General features: G+C 37.5%; 1 protein-coding gene across 1 annotated transcript in view; it reads right to left on the bottom strand.

Annotated features, from left to right (window-relative positions):
- Antxr2 (ANTXR cell adhesion molecule 2) overlaps positions 1 to 25,141 on the bottom strand; it is a 141,006-nt gene that overhangs the window by 105,464 nt on the left and 10,401 nt on the right. The window contains exons 4-7 of the mRNA XM_013141482.2: positions 18,470 to 18,551; positions 17,909 to 18,016; positions 17,612 to 17,680; positions 16,925 to 17,005 (exon numbers count right to left, since the gene is read on the bottom strand). Of these exons, the coding sequence (XP_012996936.2) occupies positions 16,925 to 17,005; positions 17,612 to 17,680; positions 17,909 to 18,016; positions 18,470 to 18,551 (340 nt within the window). The remainder of the gene's footprint in view (positions 1 to 16,924; positions 17,006 to 17,611; positions 17,681 to 17,908; positions 18,017 to 18,469; positions 18,552 to 25,141) is intronic.

Raw genomic sequence — 25,141 nt, 5'->3', positions numbered from 1 at the left:
GATGGCATTGTCAAACAACCATTTGTAGCAGAAATAACCAGACAGAATGAAAACAACTGAGTTCTGTGAGACATCTGACTTCATTTCTTCCTTATTAAAGAGACTTTAATATGTAGGGGAACTACATTTGACTGAGATTTAGTAGCCCCGAGCATTTTTGTATAACAAAGTGAAACCGATAGGTCTGCAGAGGAGGAGCTGGGCAGATCTGGGGTGCCCTCACTGGCCTCTCTGCGTGTCTGGAGGACTCTGGATATCTGCGCCCAGACTGCTGGAGCTCCCTCAGGCTTCCAGGTGCAGTGAAGGAGAGAGGTGGGTTTGAGGCTTCCACATCAGCCTCCCCATTCCCGGCTTCATTTGGAGACCTGCTGAGCTCCCCATAGGTGGGCTGGCCCACACTACCAGCCTAGCCCAGCCTGTTTAGCTGCCGCGCCTGGCCATAGGTCTGCAGAGGAGGAGCTGGGCAGATCTGGGGTGCCCTCACTGGCCTCTCTGCGTGTCTGGAGGACTCTGGATATCTGCGCCCAGACTGCTGGAGTTCCCTCAGGCTTCCAGGTGCAGTGAAGGAGAGAGGTGGGTTTGAGGCTTCCACATCAGCCTCCCCATTCCCGGCTTCATTTGGAGACCTGCTGAGCTCCCGATAGGTGGCCTGGCCCACACTACCAGCCTAGCCCAGCCTGTTTAGCTGCCGCACCTGGCCATAGGTCTGCAGAGGAGGAGCTGGGCAGAACTGGGGTGCCCTCACTGGCCTCTCTGCGTGTCTGGAGGACTCTGGATATCTGCGCCCAGACTGCTGGAGTTCCCTCAGGCTTCTAGGTGCAGTGAAGGAGAGAGGCGGGTTTGAGGCTTCCACATCAGCCTCCCCATTCCCGGCTTCATTTGGAGACCTGCTGAGCTCCCCATAGGTGGGCTGGCCCACACTACCAGCCTAGCACAGCCTGTTTAGCTGCCGCGCCTGGCCATAGGTCTGCAGAGGAGGAGCTGGGCAGATCTGGGGTGCCCTCACTGGCCTCTCTGCGTGTCTGGAGGACTCTGGATATCTGCGCCCAGACTGCTGGAGTTCCCTCAGGCTTCCAGGTGCAGTGAAGGAGAGAGGTGGGTTTGAGGCTTCCACATCAGCCTCCCCATTCCCGGCTTCACTTGGAGACCTGCTGAGCTCCCCATAGGTGGGCTGGCCCACACTACCAGCCTAGCCCAGCCTGTTTAGCTGCCGCGCCTGGCCATAGGCCTGCAGAGGAGGAGCTGGGCAGATCTGGGGTGCCCTCACCGGCCTCTCTGCGTGTCTGGAGGACTCTGGATATCTGCGCCCAGACTGCTGGAGTTCCCTCAGGCTTCCAGGTGCAGTGAAGGGGAGAGGTGGGTTTGAGGCTTCCACATCAGCCTCCCCATTCTGGTTGCACTTGGAGACCTGCTGAGCTCCCGATAGGTGGGCTGGCCCACACTACCAGCCTAGCCCAGCCTGTTTAGCTGCCACGCCTGGCCATTGGTCTGCAGAGGAGGAGCTGGGCAGATTTGGGGTGCCTGCATCGGCCTCTCCATGTGTCTGGAGGACTGTGGATATCTCTGCAACCAGGGAGGGTCCACAGGTTCCTGAAGCACTGCGGCCTGTGGTGAGTACCCTAACCCGGCTGCGATTGAAAAACTGTGGAGCTTCCAAGGGGCAGGTGGGCGCACAGTGTCCCTGAGGCCCAGCTTGTCTGGAACTGCGGAGTTCTGAGCAGGCAGAGGAGGGCCACTGGTTCTGTAGGCCTAATGGCTTGGAGTAGCGCGGCGCCAGAGTCTCAGTAGCTCCAAACATAGAAGGGGATTTTCAACAGACCCTGAGGAAGCTTTCAAATAACACTTGAAACACAGAAATATAGGAAAATGACAAAACGAAAGACCGAATTACAACCTCAAACCTCCAGCCCATCTCAAGAAACCCTAGGAGCGATGTATATAGAAGAAAATATATCCCATCCACCTCATATATCGGACACAATAGCCACTGAAATTGACAAGCACTCCAGAAAGCTTTAAAGAAATTCAAACTCGAAATAATCTCCCAGATAAAAGAAGAAATGATAAAAGAAATGAAAGAGATTCTAAATATATCTAAAGAAAACACAGATAAAAAATTGGAGGAACTAAACAAAAAGATAGAATCCCTAGACGAGCAATATAAGAAACAAACAGAATACATAATGCAGATGCACAGAGATATACAGGAAATAAAAAACTCCACTGAAAGTTGTAAAAACCGCCTTAATGAAAGTGAAGATAGAATTTCAGACCTTGAAGACAGGATTGCAGCTAGTGAACAGGAAAGGAAAGATCTTTTGAAAATAACAAGGAACCAGGAAACAACAATTCAACAACTGCAAGATGATGCAAAGAAGAATAACATAAGAATGATAGGGATTAATGAAAGAGAGGGAGACAACATGAAGGATGTCAGGAGGATATTTAGAGAAGTAATAGCTGAAAATTTCCCAAGCATGAGATCAGAAACTGACATCAGGATCAGTGAAGCATATAGAACTCCAAACACTCATAACCAAAATAAAACTACACCCAGACATATAATAATCACCATCCCAGAAATCCAACACAAGAATAGATTATTAAAAGCTGTCAGAGAGGGGCTGGGGATTTAGCTCAGCGGCATAAGCGCCGGCCTTGAAAGCAGGCAGTCGTGAGTTCAATCCCTGGTACCGATAAAAACGAAAAAGCCAAAAAAAAAAAAAGCTGTCAGAGAGAAAAGACAAATCACTTACAAAGGAAAACCTATCAGAATCACAGCAGACTTCTCAGCACAAACGATAAAGTCAAGAAGAGCATGGAGTCAAGTATTCCAGATCCTAAAGCAAAATGATTTCCAACCAAGACTGATATATCCTGCAAAACTATCATTCAAAATAGATGGTGCAATACAATACTTCCATGACAAAGAACAGCTGAAGAACTTCATGAACACCAAACCAACCCTGCAAAAAATATTGAAAGACAGTTTAGATACACAAAGGAAAAAACCACTAAGCAAAGCAAATAATTAAACAGAACCGAAAGATAAAGATGCAACAGCAGAGAGATAACATTCCTACAATTAACCAGCATTTAACAGTAATAACCATTAATGTAAATGGTCTCAATGCACCAATCAAAAGAAACAGACTAGCAGAATGGATCAAGAAACAAAATCCAACCATATGCTGTTTACAGGAAACCCATCTAACCCAGAAAGATACTCACAGACTGAAAGTCAAAGGATGGAAAACAATTCTTCATGCAGCAGGAATCCAAAAAAAGGCAGGAGTAGCCATTCTGTTTGCAGACAACGTGAACTTTAAACCAACAATGACCATAAAGGACAAAGAAGGTCACTACATACTCGTAAGGGGAAAACTCCAACAGGAAGAGATAACTATCTTAAATATATACGCACCAAACTCCAGAGCACCCAGTTATATAAAACAATTATTAACAGAAATGAAAACTCAAATTATCAGTAACACAATTGTAACAGGAGACCTTAATACACCACTGACACCAAGGGACAGATCAACCAGACAGAAAATGAGCAAAGAAATAACAGAACTGAATCACACCTGTGAACAAATGGGTTTGATAGACATATACAGAATGTTCCACCCAACAACATCAGAATACACATTCTTCTCAGCAGTACATGGATCATTTTCTAAAATAGACCATATATTAGCTCACAGAACATATTTAAGCAAATGCAAAAGAGTTGAAATCATCCCTTGCATATTATCGGATCATAGCGCTCTGAAATTAGAAATTAATGACAAAGGATACTGCAAAAATTCCGCAAACACATGGAAACTAAATAACACACTCTTGAGTAATCAGTGGGTCACAGAAGAAATTAAAGAAGAAATTGAACAATACCTAAAAGAAAATGAAAATGCAGATACAACTTACTGGAATCTGTGGGATGCAATGAAAGCCGTTCTGAGAGGAAAATTTATTGCACTGAGTTCCCACATCAGGAAAACAGAACGAATACAAATAAATAACTTGATGCTACACCTCAAACAGCTAGAAAAAGAAGAGCAAGTCAAGCCCAAAGCCAAAAGAAGAGAGGAAATTATAAAAATCAGAGCAGAAATCAATGCAATAGAGACTAAGAAAACAATCCAAAGAATCAACGAATCAAAGAGTTGGTTCTTTGAAAGAATAAATAAAATCGATAAGCCCCTAGCCAACCTTATTAAAAAAAGGAAAGAAAAAGCTCAAATTCATGCAATAAGAAATGAAAAAGGAGAAATCACTACAGACCCAATAGAAATACAGAGGATCATCAACATCTATTTCGAAAACCTCTACTCTCAAAAGTTTGATAACACAGAAGAAATAGACAGATTCTTAGAAGCATATGAAGTACCAAAGCTAGATCAAGAGGATATAAAACTGTTGAATAACCCAATCTCTGTTAATGAAATTGAGAATGTAATTGGGTCCTTGCCCACCAAGAAGAGCCCAGGCCCAGATGGATTCACTGCAGAATTCTACAAGAAATATAAAGAAGACCTAATGCCGACACTCCTCAAACTATTCAATGAAATTGAAAGGGAAGCAATCCTTCCTAAGTCATTCCTGGAAGTAAATATTACTCTAGTACCAAAACCAGAGAAAGACCCAACTATAAAAGAGAACTATAGACCGATCTCCCTAATGAACACAGATGCAAAAATCCTCAATAAAATATTGGCAAATAGGATCCAGCAAATCATCAAGAAGATTATACACCATGACCAAGTGGGATTCATCCCAGGAATGCAAGGATGGTTCAACATACGCAAATCAATAAATGTAATCCACCATATCAATAAAGCCAAAAATAAGAATCACATGATCATCTCTATAGATGCAGAAAAAGCCTTCGATAAGGTCCAACACTTATTCATGATAAGAACTTTACAGAAAATTGGAATAAATGGTCTTTACCTCAATATAATAAAGGCCATTTATGACAAACCAACAGCCAGCATCATACTAAATGGCCAAAAATTGAAAGCCTTTACTTTAAAATCGGGTACAAGACAAGGATGTCCTTTATCACCACTCCTATTTAATATAGTACTGGAAGTACTAGCCAGAGCAATTAGGCAAGAAAGAGAAATAAAAGGGGTAAAGATAGGAAAAGAAGAAGTTAAATTATCATTGTTTGCAGATGACATGATACTCTACATAGAAGACCCCCTAAACTCCATTGAAATACTCTTAGATACAATAAATAAATTCAGTAATGTGGCTGGATACAAAATCAATACTCAGAAATCAATAGCATTCCTATACACGAACAACAAAATTACAGAGAGGGAAATAAGAGAAACTGGACTATTCACATTAGCAAGCAAAAAAATGAAATATTTAGGAATTACTCTTACGAAAGAAGTGAAAGACTTATACAGTGAAAATTATAATACACTGAAAAAGGAAATTGAAGATGATCTCAGAAAATGGAAAGACATCCCTTGCTCATGGATAGGAAGAACAAACATTGTGAAAATGGCCTTTCTCCCAAAACTGTTATACAGATTCAATGCAATCCCAATAGAAATACCATCAACATACCTTATAGATCTAGAGAAATCACTCCTAAATTTCATCTGGAACCAGAGGAGACCTAGAATCGCAAAGGCAATTCTAAGCAGCAAAGACAAAGCAGGAGGCATCACAATCCCTGACTTGAAGTTATACTACAAAGCAACAGTAGTAAAATCAACATGGTATTGGAATCAAAACAGAGCTGAAGATCAGTGGAATAGATTAGAAGATACAACCACAACTACGAACACACTCAACCACCTTATTTTTGATAAAGGAGCCAAGCAGGTTCACTGGAAGAACGACAGTCTCTTTAATAAATGGTGCTGGAAAAACTGGCTCTCCATTTGCCGAAAACTAAAGCTAGACCCATGTCTATCACCATGTACTAAATTAAAATCTAAATGGGTCAAAGATCTGAATATTAAAACAGAAACACTAAATCTATTGGAAGGCAAAATAGGTAGAAACCTTGGAGACATAGGAGTAGGTAAAGAATTCATGAACAGGACTCAAACCGCACGGGAAATACTTCCCAGAATCAATAACTGGGACCACTTCTTATTAAAAAGTTTCTGCATGTCAAAAGAAATCTCCAGCATAGTGAAAAGAAAACCCACAAACTGGGAAAAGATTTTAGTGAACTCTCTCTCAGACAAGGGCCTCTTGTCTAAAACATATAAAGAATTAAAGAAACTCAGACCTCCGAAATTCAAAGATCCAATCCAAAAATGGGCATCTGAGATGAATATGCACTTCTCAGATGAAGAAATGCAAATGGCAAATAAATACATGAAAAAATGCTCATCATCATTGGTCATTAGAGAAATGCAAATTAAAACCACAATGAGATACCATCTCACTCCTGAAAGAATGGCCAGGATCAAGAAAACCGACAACAAATGCTGGAGAGGCTGTGGGGAAAAAGGAACTCTCCTGCACTGCTGGTGGGAGTGTAGACTGGTACAGCCTTTGTGGAGATCTGTCTGGAGATTTCTCAAAAAGTTGGGACTGGAAATCCCATTTATTCCAGCTATTCCACTTCTAGGCATATTCCCAGAAGAACTGAAAGCATCATACCACAGTGATATATGTGCACCTATGTTTATAGCAGCACAATTTGTAATCGCCAGATCTTGGAAACAACCCAAGTGCCCATCAACTGAGGAATGGATAAAAAAGTTGTGGTATTTCTATACAATGGAGTATTATTCAGCTATAAAGAAGGATCACATTGAGATATTTATCAATAAATGGGCGCAGCTTGAGACCATACTCATTAGTGAAATAAATCAATCTCGCATGTGTGAATACCGAATAGTTTCCCTAATGTAAATAATGATTCAAATATATAAAAATATGTGGTAATCATGATTCCCCATTAGGTGGCCTTGAAGCCTTATAAAGTTTTCACTCATTAATTAGAAAGGCTTTATTCTGGGCTTCTTGATATGAAAATATTTGAAGCTAGAGTATATGAAGTTTTATCCAAATATTTCAAGGAAAAAGACACTATGGTAACTACTATTAAGTCAGGTTATAAGGTGGTGAAGTACTAGGTTGTTGAAACAGTCATGCTGTGACCTCTATTGTTATATTGTTATGTCCTGTTTTATCTCAATCTCCCCCTTAATGTTTCAAAAAAAAATTATTTAGTCATTTCTTATGTTTGTCTTAATTAAAGAAAAAATTCAAAAAAATTAGGATATATAAATAGTAACTCTTTTCGATTTCCTATTAACTTGTTTTGAAGTCCTGTAGTACTCCCACGATCTTGTTTTGACTGATTAGACTCTGTTCCATTCTATATGATAGTATCAAGTTTGAAGACATAGGCAACTACTTTGAAGACAATGATTCACTAAGATACCCATTCTGGTTTGACTATTGTCTTCTTTGGAAGTCCTGTAATGTTTACAATGCCTAAGGTTTATTGGTCTTGTTCTCTACTGTTTTGTCCAACTTTATAATATCTAATAAGATAGACAATTCTTTTTAAGGAAACAAGGGACAACATTGATAACCATTGTTGATAAACTTGTACTCTGTTCTACACCATGTGCTATGTCTATCCTTGGTATTGACTGACAGCTTTGTTTTGCCATATTTGACTGTATTCTTCCCCCCCCCCCAAAGAAAGTAATAAGCACTAAGGAGTAATAAAATCCAAGATGTGTAAATTTTGTTGTAAAAAAGAGAGGGAAAAAAAAAAGAAAAAGAGCTCTAACGGATATAACAGCAAGTGTGTTTGGGGGTGTTAAATAGCTGACTTTATCAATGTTTTTGGAACATTGAACACAGCTGTTTGCAGTCTCCCTGTTTGAATGTCCACCTTGTGTTCTTTGATACTGTGATTTGAGGAACTATTTTCAAGAAGATAGTGTGTAATCTACTAGCAGGTAATTTCTTACTGTTATGTTTTTTTGTTTTGTTTTGTTTTGTTTTGTTTTGTTTTGTTTTGTTTTGTAGTTCTGTATTGCGTGTACCCTTACGCCGCTTTGGTTTGTTTTGTGTTTTTCTCTTTTTCCTCTTAAATTAAAAAAAAAAAAAAAAAAAAAAAAAAACAAACAAAAAAAAAAAACAAAGTGAAACCAGTGAAACAAGACAAAACTCACATAAAACCAATAAATCAAAAAAAATTAAAACTTCATATTTTTTCCCAACTATTAGTGGAAGGTTACTACATTACAACCTATGCCAGATAAACTAAGTAACTATTTTAATGAACAGTACCACCACATATTCAAAATCCAATCCAAATAAATATCTAAGACCAAATACAAAATCCAAACAAAAATATGCAGATCAATTTGTTATAAGTTCCAGCTACTCAATTAATATTTACTAAATTTAAATGAAAAGAAAATGTAGGGTTATGGATGCAGCTCATTGGTAGAGCACTTGTTTAGCATGCCTAGCGCACTGGGTTAATATCTAGCACTCAATAAATAATCAGTTGATTAGTGAGTCTTAAAAAGTAAATTTAAAAGTCTTGATTGTTTTAAAAATGAGCATTCTGACTATAAGATAAAACACTGAACATGAAGCATATAAAAGTAAGACAAAGCTTAGCAAGTGGCTATCCACAAGAAACGGAAACATGATTCATACATGCTACTCAAACTTCTCCGACATTTTTACAACTCTATGGAAAATTCTAAATACTCACCTAGCACTGACTTGAGGCATACAGCCTGGACATCATCCTAGATGTGTCCTTAACAGATCAGAAATTACTAATTTCCATGACACACCATTTGTGAGATGGGGTGTAGAAGAGCATGTGGACGGCTCGCCTTGAATACAGAGCCATTACCTCCACCTTGACTAAACCTGGCGCAGTCCCCATGTACTGATGCATACAGAGCTAGCTAAGCAATCCCCTTTTCCCTGCAATTGGCTCTAAGCAATGCAAACAGGGCTAGCTGAGGTGCCAAATAACAGTAATCTTTAAAGCCAAATAACAGCCTCTTTCATCAAGTTGATGGCTCCTTTAAATGGTTGAAACCAGCGTGATGACAGAGCCAAGGCTCCAGGACTGTCAACTGGGTTCAAGCCTCCTGATAAGAGGTTATGACATCCCAGGGCACAAGTTTACACGTCTGAAACTGAAGCAGCAGGCTCTTAAACATTAATGCTACCTGAGTTGTGTTATACAGGTTAGTCTTTCTGCATAGCCTTCTCTCTGCATATCGCAAAAGTGTTTTCTGGCCTCTTAGCTAGCTCAGCTCACATTACTCACGTAATTTCCACCATTCTCACAGTCACTTGTCCTTAGCCACCTCCTTCTTCACGAATTAATAAAATCCAGTTTAGGCCTTGGGTCACACACTATGTTCTGTGAACACTCACCTGGGCCAGACTTCGGACCCCTTGGCTGACCTTAATTATAAATATGTTTTAGTGTCTTTATTCTCACTGTGGGTTGCACTGGAGGTAGTAGACTGGAATTTTAACTTGTCAGGACTCCAATAACTTTTCCATGGGATTACAAATAAAAACTTCCTGGACCTCGAGAAGGATGGGAAAAAGGCCTCTGTAATGATGTGTCGTGGAAATTAGTATCGGTCAAAAAGAACAGCTTTTTATTCTGACTCAGTGAGCAACTTTAAGCACCACAAAAGTACATCCCAAATATGTGGAATTCTAAGCTGCAGTCTTGTAAGAAAAGATCCTTGAGAATTATTAGTTTTAAACTAAAAGTGTAGTAATTATGCAAATTCATTTTAAAAAGGAGCTATTAAACCCAGAAAGATGTCCCTCCTGTCCGTTTCCTATTTTCCTTTTACCTTTAAACATTCAGATATGTGATTTATATTTCTCTCTGGCTGCCAAACCAAGCAACTGAATATATTTTTTCTAAGAGAGAATACTTCACTTTGGTGAAAAATAATTGTGTTTTGCAATCACATGTTTGGTTGAGTTCATCCATTAAGAAGTTTCATTGCTTCAAAATAGCAGCTACTCAATATACCATGTGGCAGTCTGAATCATGACATTCTTTCTTCCTTTGCAAATAAAAAATGACACGTGAACACTTTCTAAAAAAACTTTTTCTGAAGAAATCTAGGGAAGTTTATAAGTTATAATTACTGTCTTTTACTCATCTCAACTCAAAATAAAATGCATGCATTGCTGTGGCTAACTGTTGGAGAAAATACATCCATACGAGGCCAAATAAAAGAGCAAGTGATATTTAAGTTTCTCTGCAACTCGTAATGTTTGAGGCAACTCTTATTAGCAGGTCTTCTCTTCTTATTGTAACATATAAAAATGTCAAAAATGGATTGACTAAAGAAAACATTATCTCTCCAGCTTTCTTTTTTCTTTTGGTTAGCACAAGCTCCAAATAATTACTTAATACAATCTCAATAAGCCCATAGGCTTTCTAGGAAAAGTGCTTTGAAATTGTAAGATAAAAAAATAACAAATGTATTATTTATTTCAAAACCTAAAGAAATGAGTTCAAGCATAAGTTTTACTGTGGTACATACATTATTTCATATCACTCTTAACTGTCTATCACTTTATCAACTAAAACAAAATAATTCTTCCATGAACTATGTCTATATTTGTTTCACTTGATTTTTCATAAATCCATGGTAGCAAAGAAAATGTTTCCCTATGCAACAATTTTACAAACATATCTACCTAAAAACTGTAAGGTAAGGAAAGTGTGAGACCAATTCCATCTTTTTAACTGAGCACACATAAAACTGTCTTGAGCCTCACCAGTACGCAATAAATGCTTCTGAAAAAACTAGAGGTCATTAGATTTGAATAAAACCAGATATAACTAATAAATCATACATTTACACAGTTTACATTTGATGGTAACTTTGGTTACAAAATTGTAACCAGTTTTTTCTCCTTTCCACTTTTTCCCCTGTACTGTCTCTCAGTTGAATGCGTTCAACACCTGTCAGGCTGTCAGGCCTTTACAGGTCATCTTTTTTTGTAGACTAAGAGATGAATATTAACAAGTAAACTCATGGCATTTAATTCTGTCTACACAACCCAATACTATTAGTTTGGTTTCCTCACAAAATATCACGAAGTTGTAATTATTTACCCAAAGTGGACTTAATTTCCTTAAACTACAATCAAGCCAAATAAAAAAAGAATAATGACCTTAAGTGACATTTCCATGCAAATCCAAATAGAATACTGCATTACAGTGAATAGCAAGATTAACATTATTAAAATTCAGTTAATAAAATGAATAATTCAAGGCAAATTTTCCATTTTCATTTTTAAGTTAATGGTGCTTTAAAAGGAATACAGTACCTTACTCAAACATAAGTGACAAATATTTGAAATGTATTTGAATATCACAGAGCCCTGTAATAGCTACTGATTTCTTTTTTCCTACCCAGAATAATTTTTATCCTTACTCTTCTATGAACAGTGTGCTCTTTCTTTTGGAGAAACTGTTTCCCTATTCCATGTGGTCCAGTGAAATTATCAACCATGATGATTTCTCCCTTTCTATCTTGCACCCAACCATGGGTTATAGGGGAGTCCATGTTACTCAAACCAGTTCAAAACGATGACATAATGTTATGGTTTATATCTGGATGTTCCCTCAAAAATTCTTGAGCTCAAAGGCAAGGCTTCTGAAAGCCTTAAACATTATGTGGATGTATACCTAGCTTACTGTTAGAAGGAGGGGTCTCGATGGAAGGGGTGAATCACTGTAGGTATAAAGGGATGTCTCCTTTCCTGGCTCCTCTTTTGACCTTTCCCTTTGACCTTTTGAGGGTATGAGCAGCTCTCCTCACCATGCTCCTCTGCCATGCCATCCTGCCCTAGAGCCAGACAATTATGAACTAAAACCTGTATGAACCATGCACCAAAATAAACTTTTCTCTCTTTAAATTATAGATGTCAAGTATTGTGTCTCAGAGACAAGAAAGTGACCAAGACAGATTTTGATACTGAGAGTGGGGTCATTTCTGGGAATGCACCTGATAGTGTGGTTCAGTGGCCTTTAGAACTGGTTCTGAGGAGGAATTTTAAAAGGCTTAGAGAGGCCATGATGCCCTAGAATGTGGTAATCTGAGCTTGATGGGAAATTCTGGCTGGAGCTCAGAAGACCACAGTGTCAAAAGAAATGCAAAAGATAAAGGTCAGGTTTCCAGAGATTTCATTTAGGAAGAAGGATTTCACTGGTGTTTAAACTCTATGCCACATGTATTAAGCTCTGGCAGAAAACCTCTACATTTTGCTTGTGTCCCGAGATTTTCTGAGACAAAGGGCAGCAGACTAATTAACCTGGTAGAGGAAAATATTAAGGCAATCACATGTTGAAGCTATAGCAGCTTTACTGTTGGGATGGGGTGGAGGAGCTTCCAGCCAGCTCAACAATGAGAACCAAGAGCAAACAGCAAAGTTGAATAACTTTAAAGAGTTTAAGTATCACTAGAAAAAATGCTCTGGTAAAAACAGGAACTGCAAAGTCAAAATGAAAATGCACAGAGAAGCCAGGAATTTGGAGCAACCAGGAACACAGAATATCTGAGAAAAGGCCCAAGTAATGAGCAAAACAAGCCCAAGAAAGAAGCCATGAGGACTACAACCCTAGTAATGCTGCTGTAAGAATGGGACCACCCAAGCCAGGTGGAGTTTGTAGCGCAACACAATGTCCTAGGTACTTGACAAGGAGCTACAAGCTTTAATATTTGCTCTGCTGGGTTTTGTTCTTATTTTGGTCTCATTGTTTTTGTTTGTTTTGTTTTGTTTTTTGTCTTTTTGAGACAGAGTCTCGCTATGCAGTTTGGGCTGGCCTTGGGCTCAATTTGTAGCTCACGCTGGTCTCAAACTTGCAAAGATTCTCCTGCCTCAGCCTCCCGAGTGCTGGGATTACCAGAGTGCGGGCACCACACCTTCTCTAGTTTTTATCCTGCTGTTTCGCCCTTTTCAAAATGGGAATGTTTATCTTGTGCCATTGTATGTTGAAAACGTTTAACTTCTTTTAATATTTATAGGAGCTCATAGTGGAGAATTTGCCTTAAGTCTCAGAGAAGACTTTGACTTTGTCTTTGAAGCACTGATGGAACTATTATGAATTTGGCAACTCTTAGAGATAGACTAAATGAATTTTGCATAAAGGGATGTGCATGAGTCTTTTGGGAGACAGGTGGAGGATGTATTGTCACGGTTTATAACTGGATACCTCATGAGCTCACTGGATTATGGGAGTAGTAGAGCTGACTTGTGGTAGCAGCTGGGATCTGGCTGGAAGAGGCAGGTCAGGGTGGACATGACCTGGAAGGGTGTATCTCCCTTTCTTGTTTCTCCCTTGACTTTTTTGCTTCCTATCCGCCATGCTGTGAGCAGTTCTCTGCAATGCCCCTCTGCCATGCCATCTTGCCCCATGGCCACGCACTGAAACCTCTACAAACCATGGGCCAAAATAAACTTCTCCTTTTTTATTAATTGTAAATACTGAGCTTTGTATATCACTTCAAGAAGGTAACTAAGAAAAAAAATTGGTATAAACATAAGACAACTTAATCAGTCTTATCAAGAAACCTATATACTAATGCACAGAGTAAACGGTATCACTCTACAATGGGCTTACTGTTTGAAAACATCTAAGCATAAAATCTTTTACAATTCTTGTCATCAACAACTGTTCTAAAGGAGAGAGAATCATGTAAATATTGTCAAATCATAGACATAATTTACTAAGAAAAAAGATCATGAGAACAGAGTTTGTAATTCCTAGATCTGTCTCTCAGGCAATTTTCCTTCTTAGGTTACCCAGTAACACAGGTAGCAAGTACTTTTTTCCCTTCACACTAGTAGTAAGTAAATTCTTATCACTTGTTACAAAAGAATCCTCATACAATAGAACAAAATAGCTAAAAACAAAAATCAAAAAGATAGGGAATCAAAAATTGATTTTTAATCCTCACTGTATAATTACAATATAAAAATATAAACTATTTTCAAGAACTTGCATGGCTTTTATTTATTCATCCCTTGATAAATATGAATTATACAATAGCTCCTCACCCTACCTACATCAGGAATTATGTAAAAAAAAAAAAAAATTGGCTTCAGCATACAATCCAACCCTCAGCATGAATGAGGAAGATACTGTGTGTTATAATAGACCGCATCACATTTGGTTCTGCAGATCCTCAGGTAAAATGATGGCAGAATAATCTAATTTTGAGTGATCTTCACATTACAATCAGTTCTTTTTAACAGGAGTCCTAGAAACTGATTTCCACTTTTACATAAGTCTAATCAGTTTTCTCCTTTTGAATTTTTTTTACGGTTGTTCAGGCTTTAGATTTTTTATCCAACCATGATTTTACAAAGATTTCTACAACTACATGATCAACATTCATAGCAGAGATCCTAAAATTATGATAGCTAAGTTAGGTAGAAATTAATATATAGTCAAGGGGGACTGGGTGGTCAAGGAACTCAGAACAAAAAATAAAGACATCAGAACTGTCATTGGATGTGCACTGTTGAAGGACCACCCTCAAGATAAAGATGGAATGACCAGGCCTGTGTGCCTTCCTAAGGGAAGGGCAGTAACTTGGAAACATACTATAATAGGTATCACTGGTCAAATAAAGTCCAGTTAGACATTAGTCACCTAGGTAAGCGACCAGAGCCTCTGGACCCATCCCTTTCCGAAAATGCCTTTTTTCTTTCCATGTGACCTGCTTCCCTACTGGACCAATATTATGTAAGCACTTATACTAGTAACTGTATAGGTTGATTACAGTTTGACCCGCATTGTAACTTTATTGTATAAATTACCCTGACAAAGATCACAGTGGTAACCCACTTCTGGGACCCTTCCTGTCTATCAGGAACTATTCGTGTTCCCCAATAAATCATTTCTACTCTTAACCTCTATTGTCCTTTGGAATTTACTATTTGATTTCAGGGAACAGAAACTCAGTATATTTGACATCTAGCAGGTTGAGAGTTATATTTCCCCTTATATCAAAATCACTTAAGCTAAGGTTTCATCAGAATGCTTATTAGCTCTTCCACGAAAATGATTTGCCTGGAGAGAAAATCAGTTAGCAATGGCTCTTCATTTCATTATGATACTGTTTTATGCACCTTTCTTGGATACTTTTCAACCAAAACAACAACAGACGTTACACAGAAACACAATTTTAGCTCCAAATGGCAGGTGAAGGTTTCACTTTCAGCACGATTCTGTATGTGTGTGTACGTGGCACGTTTCCCTTTAGACAACATCTAATGCAGTTTATTTAACTGTCTGGCCTGTCATCATTTCCTTCCTATGTACTGTGCTACATTTTACATTAGGACTTTAGAAATTTTAGCAATGCAGGGACTAAAGTAATGCAAATCTTTCTAATTTTCTGTTAATCTTTCAGCATAACTCATTCATCTTGTTCAAACTAACTCCAAAATATGACAGCACTGCATACTAAAATTTGAAAAATGAAATTTAACAAATAAACATTAAAAATAACAGAAGCAACAATTCTATATCCTCTAGCAGTCAACTACTAATCTCTTGAAAGGGCAATCTATGGTTACAACCCATAAAAATAGTTTTAGAAGCTAATTAGTCATATAGAGAATTCTGAATCAAGTATTTTTAGGGAACAAAAAAAAAAAAAAAAAGAAAAAAGAAAAAAAAATCCAAGGGAATAGCCCAAAGCAGTAGTTTCCTCTTTTCCAACATAACCACAAACACAGAAAATTCTGTGTATTAAAAATACAATCCACTGTTATTATTCCTTTTCTAATATTTTAAAACTTAAGTCACACTGGTATTTACTCTGAATCCAGTTATTTACTATTTTTACATTATAATTTTTCTTCAAACGCTTAATGTAGCAACACACATGAACCCCTGAATAACTGCATTTATTTTCGGTTTGTCCACCACATGTGCTGATAGGTGACTGAATCAAATCATGAGTTTTCCCTAAAAGGTTTCTGTGGGCTACTTAAAACAATAAATCTCAAAAAAAATTAATAAACCTCAGTCTATGTTTCTGAAAAATATAATCTCTGAAGAAAAAGTTAAAATGCCAGAAAAAGTAAAATGCCATGTGATAGAAAAAAGTGAGATTTTTTTTCCCCTTTTATAAATACCTGAAGATTAAAGGGAAAGCTTTTGCTTACAGAAAATATATTCTTTGCTTCCATTTTAGGATGATGTTTACCAAAATATCATAAATACTTAATAGCAACTGTTCCTAGTGCTTCCAGCAAAGGCAGTAAAATGAAACATAAAGCTGAGCGGCAAAAGCCAGGGAGCTTTCTGTGCATTTCATCACCCAGCTTCCGGTGGCTGCTGAGGAGAGCCCGGATTCTAATGATCTCCAGAAACAGCTCCACTGCATTCCAAACAGAGATATTATTTGCTCCAGGAAAACTATGAATCACTTAAACGGAAAGAACAACAGTCAGATACTCTCAGGGGCTGCTTCAAGGGGCCTGACTGACAGCTAAGAAATACCAGCATTGGAAAAGGAAGTAATCACACATTGCAATCCAAATTTTTATTTTACACTCTTCCTATAAAGCCTATAAAAACTCTCAGGTTATCGAGACAGTTAACTTCATGCTCAAAGCGTGGAAGTGTCTCAGACTGCTTATGAAAACATTAAATTTGAAATCATGAGCTCAAGTTCACAGAGCTCAACGAGGAAGAATCAATACCAAATCTCATTCACAAATAAAATCCAGGTCATCAGCAAAGACAAGGTGTTTGCCAGAGCGAACAAACCTCTTTCTCATCAGGCTTCATTCACGTAAGGGCTAACCGTACCAGATATTACCAGGATTTCTTTCAGGTTAAAAGGCATGTAAGATTATCGGCTTTTTCTGCCCCCAAAGATATACTCACAGAATTGATTATTCCTCTAAGAGCCTGAAAACCACCCTTCACAGGAAAAACTTGCTCCTTGGAATCAGCAATTCTTTCAAGCTTCAGGAAAAGGAGGAAAACTTAATTAAGGGGTGATAAAGACACAGTACTTTATAAACTTACGTTTAAGCTTCCATATAAAATTATTACGTTTTAGTTATGTCCTGTCTCCTCGAGGTTAATTCTCCAGGTTGACCTGTTGTTAGGTCCAAGAGCTAAAGTCAGCCTGTACATCGGCATTTAGTTGCAATTTCAGATGGGCAAAGAGGCTGAACAGCCACTAATGAGACTTGGGAGTCTAAGCCACACACAAGCAAAATTTTAAATGTAAAATGATTTTACAAGGAAGAAAAAATTAAACTTTCAAATCTCTATGAGAAAAGAAGTAGTGCTATAAGAAAAACTATTGAAAGTTTGCAAATGGACCTCCCAACCCCTATACATCTACAAGTCAAATTTTAAATCAAAATAAGAATTCTAAATACAGACTGTCACGATTATCTTGTCAGCTGAAAGGATTTTTCGGATCATTTTAATATACATGTTTATCTTATATTAATTCCCCAAACTAAATAAATGCTTGATAAGTCATTAGTGAAACAAAATTGTTAAACAATCCTTAAGACAATTACGCGATCTACAGTTTATAGAGCTATTGTAACTCACCTGAGCTTGTTCAAAATCAAGGACACCCACACAGTAAACATTAGCCCCAAGTGACCTGGATAACTTTGCCTAGAGAATTAGAGAAGGGTACAAAGAAAGAGAAGCAGCAGAGAGGGAGGGGAGGGAGAAGAAAGAGGGGGAGAGGAAGAGGAAGGAATCAGAGAGACACAAGGGGAGGTGAGGGAGGGGAGGGGAGACAAGAGGAGAAGATGATTATTCAAACATCAAGCTACACAGGCTGCAACATACAGCAAAGTACACTAGTGAGGTATAAAGAAGTTTCCATTCAACACTCACCTCTTTCTCCGCATATGATGGCACCAGACCGTCCAGCTTACCATCTGTCAGAGCAATTATGATACTGGAGGTTTTTGAGCCTCCTGCTTTCTGAATTTGTTCATTCGCCTAAAAATGAAGAATAATTACCCAACTCACAATTTAATTTTAACTTTTAACCAGCATGTTCCATCAAACTGGATTTTAAGCCTGACAAAATAAAAATATTACTAGCTTTTAAAATGGCACTTTTGATAACCGTTTTATTTGATGCATATATTCAGATTATATATATTCAGCCAATAAGAGTAGTTATTATTAGGTTTAAATAATAAGAAGTTATGGCTGACTAATACAAATATAATCACAGAAGAAGATGAGAAATTTGAGGGACAAAATTCACCCAAACTTTTCTTATCACCACAGTGAATAATGTTTTCTACTAGTTTCATCTCCAGAATAACTAAAAGCTTAAAATTTTGTGAAAATAAAAATGAAGTTTTTCAGCATTGCTAAAGATTGTATTTCACTACAAAATGAGAAAGAATTTTCTTCTATACGTACAAATGTAAAATAACTTACAAGCTTTAGTCCTTCGTGGATATATGTCTCTCCTACTGGACTGACACGTTTTAAATCTTCTAACCCTTTTTGGATTTTGCCTCTGAAAATAACATATTATAATATTAAGTAAAAAGAAAATGCGGAAAGGCCACAACAATATTGCAATTATAATACTCCTGTAAAAAGTAGAGGACAGGGTGTGCGCCTGGAGAATAGTGAATTCCTCCTACTTTCTGTCATTTAATAATTGCTTAATAATCCTGTATTCTATCAGAGAGTAGCAGTACTAAAAATATCTTAAAAATCTAAGCGCATTCCAGGCATTTTGAGCTGAGTATAGATATCTGCAATCACATTTGTTTGCCTAGATGCTAAGGAGTGAAAAACTTTCTCTGGTCCACAAAAATGCAAGAATTGAGTAGTTCCATAATAAACTATTACTGAAATACTCATCTGCCTCCCTAAAAGTGAGAAAGTTTATTATCTGCAAACTCACAAAGCAATTACTTAACCGTTACTTAGAAAAATTGACTTTCTCTAGGTTAGCTTTTTTGTGTTTATGTACATAAAAGTGTGTCTGAATAAACTGTAACACATCAAAAACAGCAAAAATAAAATTAATGCTGCAAGCGTGTGCTTTAAATATCAGAAACACATGAGCCATTCACCATAGTCTGATATATGTTTTAAAAGTAACTTCTTGACAATACTTTAATATCACAATGCAAGTTTTTATCAGGTTCTCCATCTCAAGAAGTTTCTTGCACAAGACAGCTTTCAAGTTCATGAGTCTGACCTTCTTCTTTTCCAGTTCAGTCATTTCTACCAATCCTCTCAATTTCTCTTACAATACATAGTTTTTAAAAAGTCTACCTACTCTAAGCCATTCTCTGAATTTCATTACCCTCCCTTTTTTTTAAACTTTTTTATTCTATGAAAAAATTTTAAAATATCACAATAAAATAAGAGAATGACAATACTGAATACATTAGGTATCACTCTTTTCAAAGTTACTCAAAGTACAAAACATAAGTCAAGAAGATTCTTACAGAAAAGAACCAAATATTAATGCAAGAGTTTCTTTTCAACAAACTGAGATGAAGTAGGAGTATAAATGAAACAAATTGGTATATACATAGATAGATAGATAGATAGATAGATAGATAATTTTGAAAGCATGAAAGATGTAACTTGGACAAATATTCTCCCTACTTTCTATTTATCTATCTTCTATTTTGCTTTTTATTTATATATAATATATATGCACTGTACATAAATTTATTCTAAGCTTTCTATTCATATCTATATTGAACTTCTATGATTTTAAAAAATTACCTCTTAAAAATATTCTTCTTTAAAATAATTTAACTAAATTATTTTATACTTTTACTTCTTAATTAAGATGGAAGATTATAATGAGCTATCACCAAGTCTCTTACTTATGATATAGTCCCCTGCTCTGCACTTACTATACTATCTTTTGCAAAGTAAATGCTCAATTAAGTTTTTAATCTATGATAGAAAACATTACAATTCCACAGACGATGCAGTAAATTACATAATTTATAAGCTTGTTTTAATTGAATATTTTAGTTTGATATCTTCGGAAACAACTTGAAACTTATTTTGTCTGCATGCAGATAAAAATCAAATATTTGGTGCTTCTAGAAATGAGTGGTAGTGTGTCCACAAGCATTAACTTTTGCTGCCAAAGGGAAATGAGAGAGACAGCAGAAATACGAGTTTAGGCAAACAGAATTTGCATGATAAAAACAGCCTTCTCCCTGAAGTTCAGACCAGCTCCCAAAGGGTTATAAGGAGAAGACAATACTCATAGAGGGCTCTGAGTAGAAGGCCCTGGCCAAAGATAATGAGTCTGGGTAAAACCAGTCTGCTCAGTTATTTCAATGGAACAGATGGAGCACTTCCTGTTCTCTAGCCACACCCACACCTGCCTCCTTGAGAGTCCAAGCTGCACTGAATCTATCATTACTTTGGTAGCTGCAGTCACAAGCAAATGCTTCCCCCTCCCCCGTAGCCAGTAACAACAGCTCATGGACTACCAGTAACAGTCCAACATCGTCTGGCATTGGGCTCCTCCCTGGGTACCCAGGCCACCAGCCCGCTCTCAATTAGTAAATGCCACTGGCTAATGGGATGCAAAATAAGACAGCATGGATCGTAGGGCTTCAAAGGACCCCAAGCAACTAAAAATAAATTCTAAGTCTCTCGATTAATAAACAGAGAAAAACAAAGTGACAGGGTACGTCATTAAAACAGAGTTTGTTCATCCACACTGTGATGCTAAAACTCTGAAAGGAAAGTAAGCAGAAAAATAAAGATGGGGGAGAGAAGGAACTGGAGAGAGAAAAGAAGTGGCAAGTAATGCTTGCTATAAAAACAAACTCAAATTCAGTATTATCTTAGAAGACCATCTTCATTAAGTTCCTCTTTGACACAATGTCTTCAATAACCAGCGGTAGTAATACTGAAACTACTTCACTATTTGTTGTGAAGCAGTTGGCAAGGATACTGTCATGTAACATCGCCTGCAAAGTACACAGCAGAAGTATCTTGTCATCACTCAGTACTGCTTTATGCTTCCCCTTTTTGCTGTTTACCACTACGTACACTTACTTCTCTTGCCCTAACTACTGGGAGCCCACAGTAATTTTCTTGCTTGTTCACAAAATTCCATTGAGCCCTTATACTTATCAAATGGGTTCCCGCTCTTTTCTAAAATCTTAACTTTTGTTTTTTATTAATTTTCTGCAATATATTATGTTCTATATAGCCTCAAGTAATGTTTTAGAAAGAAACAGGATTTAAACAAATGAAATATTTTGTTAAACCTCTGTTTTTTAAATTGAAAAGTTAGATGTCCAAACTCTATAATCAACTGGAGGAAGACAAAAGAAAAGAAGAGGAAAGAGGGAGGAAAAGAGAGGAAAAAAAGGACAATTACATGCTGACTCATTTCTTTTAATCTATGAAATATTCAACTGTTTCCGTCCCTCAAATTTCTTGTCTAAGAAAGAAAGGAGAGGAGAGACAGAAGGGAAGACCTCAAAATTCTGAATTCATCCAAGATCAAGGACTTCTGAAAAGCTAATTTAAAAGACTTTCACATTTTGCTGGAATGACTTATCCTTTACCTATTTTGTTGTTCAGTCTATTTGAAGGGTTTGAGGTAAATGTAAAAATCTCTTAAATCATAAATACGTAAGTACGTATGGAGGTGAGCATAGCTTGACAGAACATAGACTAATTTCAACCAAATCTCGCTTCTTCCTCTATAAAAATATCTCACTTTGGGGCCACTGTGAGGACTAACGCACATAGTGAGCACTAAACTATGGTGACTGCTGTTGTCACTGTGATCTTTGTTATTGCTCAATTAGCATGACACTGCCCATCAAGTTTACTTCTACCTGACTCTAAGCAGAGCTCAGACAGCACAGTGAGGATCATCCTTTAGTGTAGAGATCAAAGGAGGAGGGAAGGGAAACAAAAAGACAAAAAGAACGCATTATATTAAAACTCTAGTGAGGTGGGGAGAACTTGGAAAAGCCACAGATACCACATCAGCAGGTTCAACCAACTGTGAGTTTAAATATGAAAGGAAAGCATGCAGCTCTACTGAACACATGCAGACTTTTTGTCCTTGTTTCCTAGATAACATAGTACAACTCTCACATGGCACTTAGACTGCATTAGCTGTTATAAGTAATCCAGAGATGACCTGAACTTCAAATGTGTACTTTAACGTATACAGGATGACACATAGAGATTGTATGGAAATACTATGCTACTTTAAATTATATTAGGAAATACTATGGTGCTTTATTTATGCACATATAGATTTTTGGTATCTGCAAGTGTTCCTGGAACAGATACTGAGGGATGACTATATATGGAAAGCCAGATAATGAGGTAGGAAATGTCAGAGATTGCAGTAAATCAGAGATAAATTTTTAAGTCTGTTAGGCAAATATTGCACTGCATAACTAGAAGAAGCTACTTAATTTCCCAGAGTTCAGTTCTTGCAACCCTGAGATGCAAATAACAATGCCTGCCTCAATGTTTGTTAATTCAACAGCTATTAACTAAATATTCACTATGATATTTACAACATAATGTCCTTTGTTATCTTTGAGCATTCAGAAGGTTGTGAGTTCTACACAAGGGCTACTAAGTCAAAGGGAAGAGAAGAAAAAGATGAGTATTGCCCAAAGATGCCATCTTCATTTTCATTTCTCCTTAAAGTGCTGTGCTGCTCTTCTAGAAAGCCTACAGATAACCAGGCATGGTGATGCACATCTGTAATCCCAGCCCTCAGTAAGCTGAGGCAGGAGGTCAGCCTGGGCTACAAAGCAAGTTCAAGGCCAGCGTGAACTGCACAGCAAAAACCTGTCTCAAAAAAAAAAAACAAAAAAAAACAAAAAAACAAAACAAAAAACAAAAGAAAGCAAAGAAAGGAAAAGAGAAAGAAAGAAAGAGAGGAAGGAAGGAAAGAAGGAAGGAAGACAAGACAGATAAGACAAGACAAAACCCACAGACAGATGTAGGCTGGATTTGAAGGGAGAGGACATCATAAGGGTAAGATATCAAGCCCCTGTGGCCAAACTGCTTGGCCTCAAATTATACCTCCTCTACTTCTCATATTTTTAATTCACAAATCCTTGAAAGTTGGAGTTTAACAAAGTATTCAAAATCCAGATAGGGAAAAGGAAATACACTAATCTATTCTACCTTACTCAAGAAAAAAAAATAGTGATAATCTTAAAAGTGAAAAAGAATGTACTATTATTATTAACAAATGGATATTATTTTCTATAAAAGAAAGAAATTAATAAATAAAAGTAAAGGACATTTGCCATTCAAACTTTGCTGTAATGGGTTACTTGATTGAAGGGAAATCTAAAAGCTAATGAGAAAAGGTTCAATCTTATTTGATATTTTGGATTACATACTTTTAACTACAAACTGATATAATTAACTCATAAAGGGATTCACTGTATAGTTTTATTGATATTTTTCATATAAATTACAGTAGAAAAATCTCCAAATGGGATTTGTCAACTTTTCCCCGCTATATATATATGTTTCTATTCTCCTACCAACAGACAAAATTTGAGTCTGGCCTGCTCCCCATTACTGCTTGGTGGTAGAAGAGGACAGAAGTGATGTTCCTGAACATTTGACTCCAGACCTTAAAAGCACTGGAGACTATACTTCCAGGATCCCAGGTACCACATCACCATGAAAAGTGTAAGTCACCTGTGGTCACAAGGAAGAGAAATAAAGTGATCCACCCAACAAGACTCAGCACCAAATGTCACATAGAGCAGAAAATCCTCCTGGTTGAGCCCTGCCTGCCCACAGAGTTGTGAGAGAAAATACATTGTTGCTGTCTAAGTCACTAAGTGTGCGGGTGCTTCTTCGTGCATCTGTGAAGGACAAAAGCAGAAACGGGAAGCAAAGTGTCAGGGGTCAGCAGTACCCTTATGTTTCCAGTTAAGCACAGCCACAGTTCAAAAAATATGTCTTTTTGGCTCTTTGGTCCACCCCCTGTGCCTTGATTCTCTTTTCTGAGTCATTTTTCCTGGTAAATAATAGTTCACATTTTTTAACCACTTGCTGAATAGAGGAAGTTAAAGGCCTTAAAGTCATTTTAATTTTGAGCTACTCACTCTCTCTTAATGTAAATTTTTAGAAATTTTATAAGATTTCTACATATAAAATTATTCCACCTTATTAGACAAAAGTCACATGCGCAAAATTTCTTCAAAAGATGCTCTCTTTTGACACACAGGCAAAAGATTCTCAAGAGTTCTTTTGTCAACCTATAAACATCTATGAGATACACCTTTTCAGATTTTCATAAAGCCCTTTTGTTTAGATGACAGGGTTTACAAGGCCTCGTTTTAAATCTCTGTAAAGTCTTGGCAAAGTATCTTTCAATTGCACCTTAATCTGATTCTTCCTCGAATGCCACATTTTACAGACTGCAATTTCAGACCGATTATTAAGACCATTACTTAAATTGCAGAAACAGGAGACTGGAGATGAAAATGAGGTTTACTTTTAAATTCACCAAATTTTGGCTTTTTATATTTCCTCTAAATTCTGTTCGAAAATAGAGAAGTTTTTGCTTCAGGTCAAGCGCATTCCTCTCATATATCATCACAGGTAGCTAAAGAAGCAACCAATACCTTCTGGAGTCTTCTTAACTGAATCCGTGTTTCCCACATGCTCACGAGACTTTTCAGTGCTACACACAGGGCCACCTCTACCCCTGCCCCAGCAGCAGAGTGCACACTGCCCTTCCAGGGTTCTCTCACTCTCATCAGGGTCATTCAGCTTCTACCCTGGTCACAGCCCTAAGGCTGCACAGAAAACCACCTTGAAAATGGTGATATAAAGCTAAAAATGGGCATCGGAGATGACTATACACTTCTTAGATGAAGAAGTAGAAATGCAAAATGAACATATGGAAAAATGTTCAACATCATTGGCCGTTGGACAGATGCAAATTAAAACAATGCTGAGATTCCACCTCACTCCAGAAAGAATGGCTATTATCAGTGTATCAATCAACAACAAATGCTTGAGGGGCTGTGGGGACAAAGGAATGCTTCTCCACTGTTGGTGGGAGTGTGCACTGGTACAACCACTGTGGAAATCAGT

Source organism: Cavia porcellus, unplaced genomic scaffold (genome assembly GCF_034190915.1).
Source record: "Cavia porcellus strain 051 isolate PalLab524CR breed Dunkin Hartley unplaced genomic scaffold, mCavPor4.1 scaffold_4, whole genome shotgun sequence".
In the NCBI taxonomy this organism is placed as follows: Eukaryota; Metazoa; Chordata; class Mammalia; order Rodentia; family Caviidae; genus Cavia; species Cavia porcellus.
The sequence above is the reverse complement of the archived record's forward strand: the minus strand, read 5'-3'. Positions and strand labels throughout refer to the sequence as shown.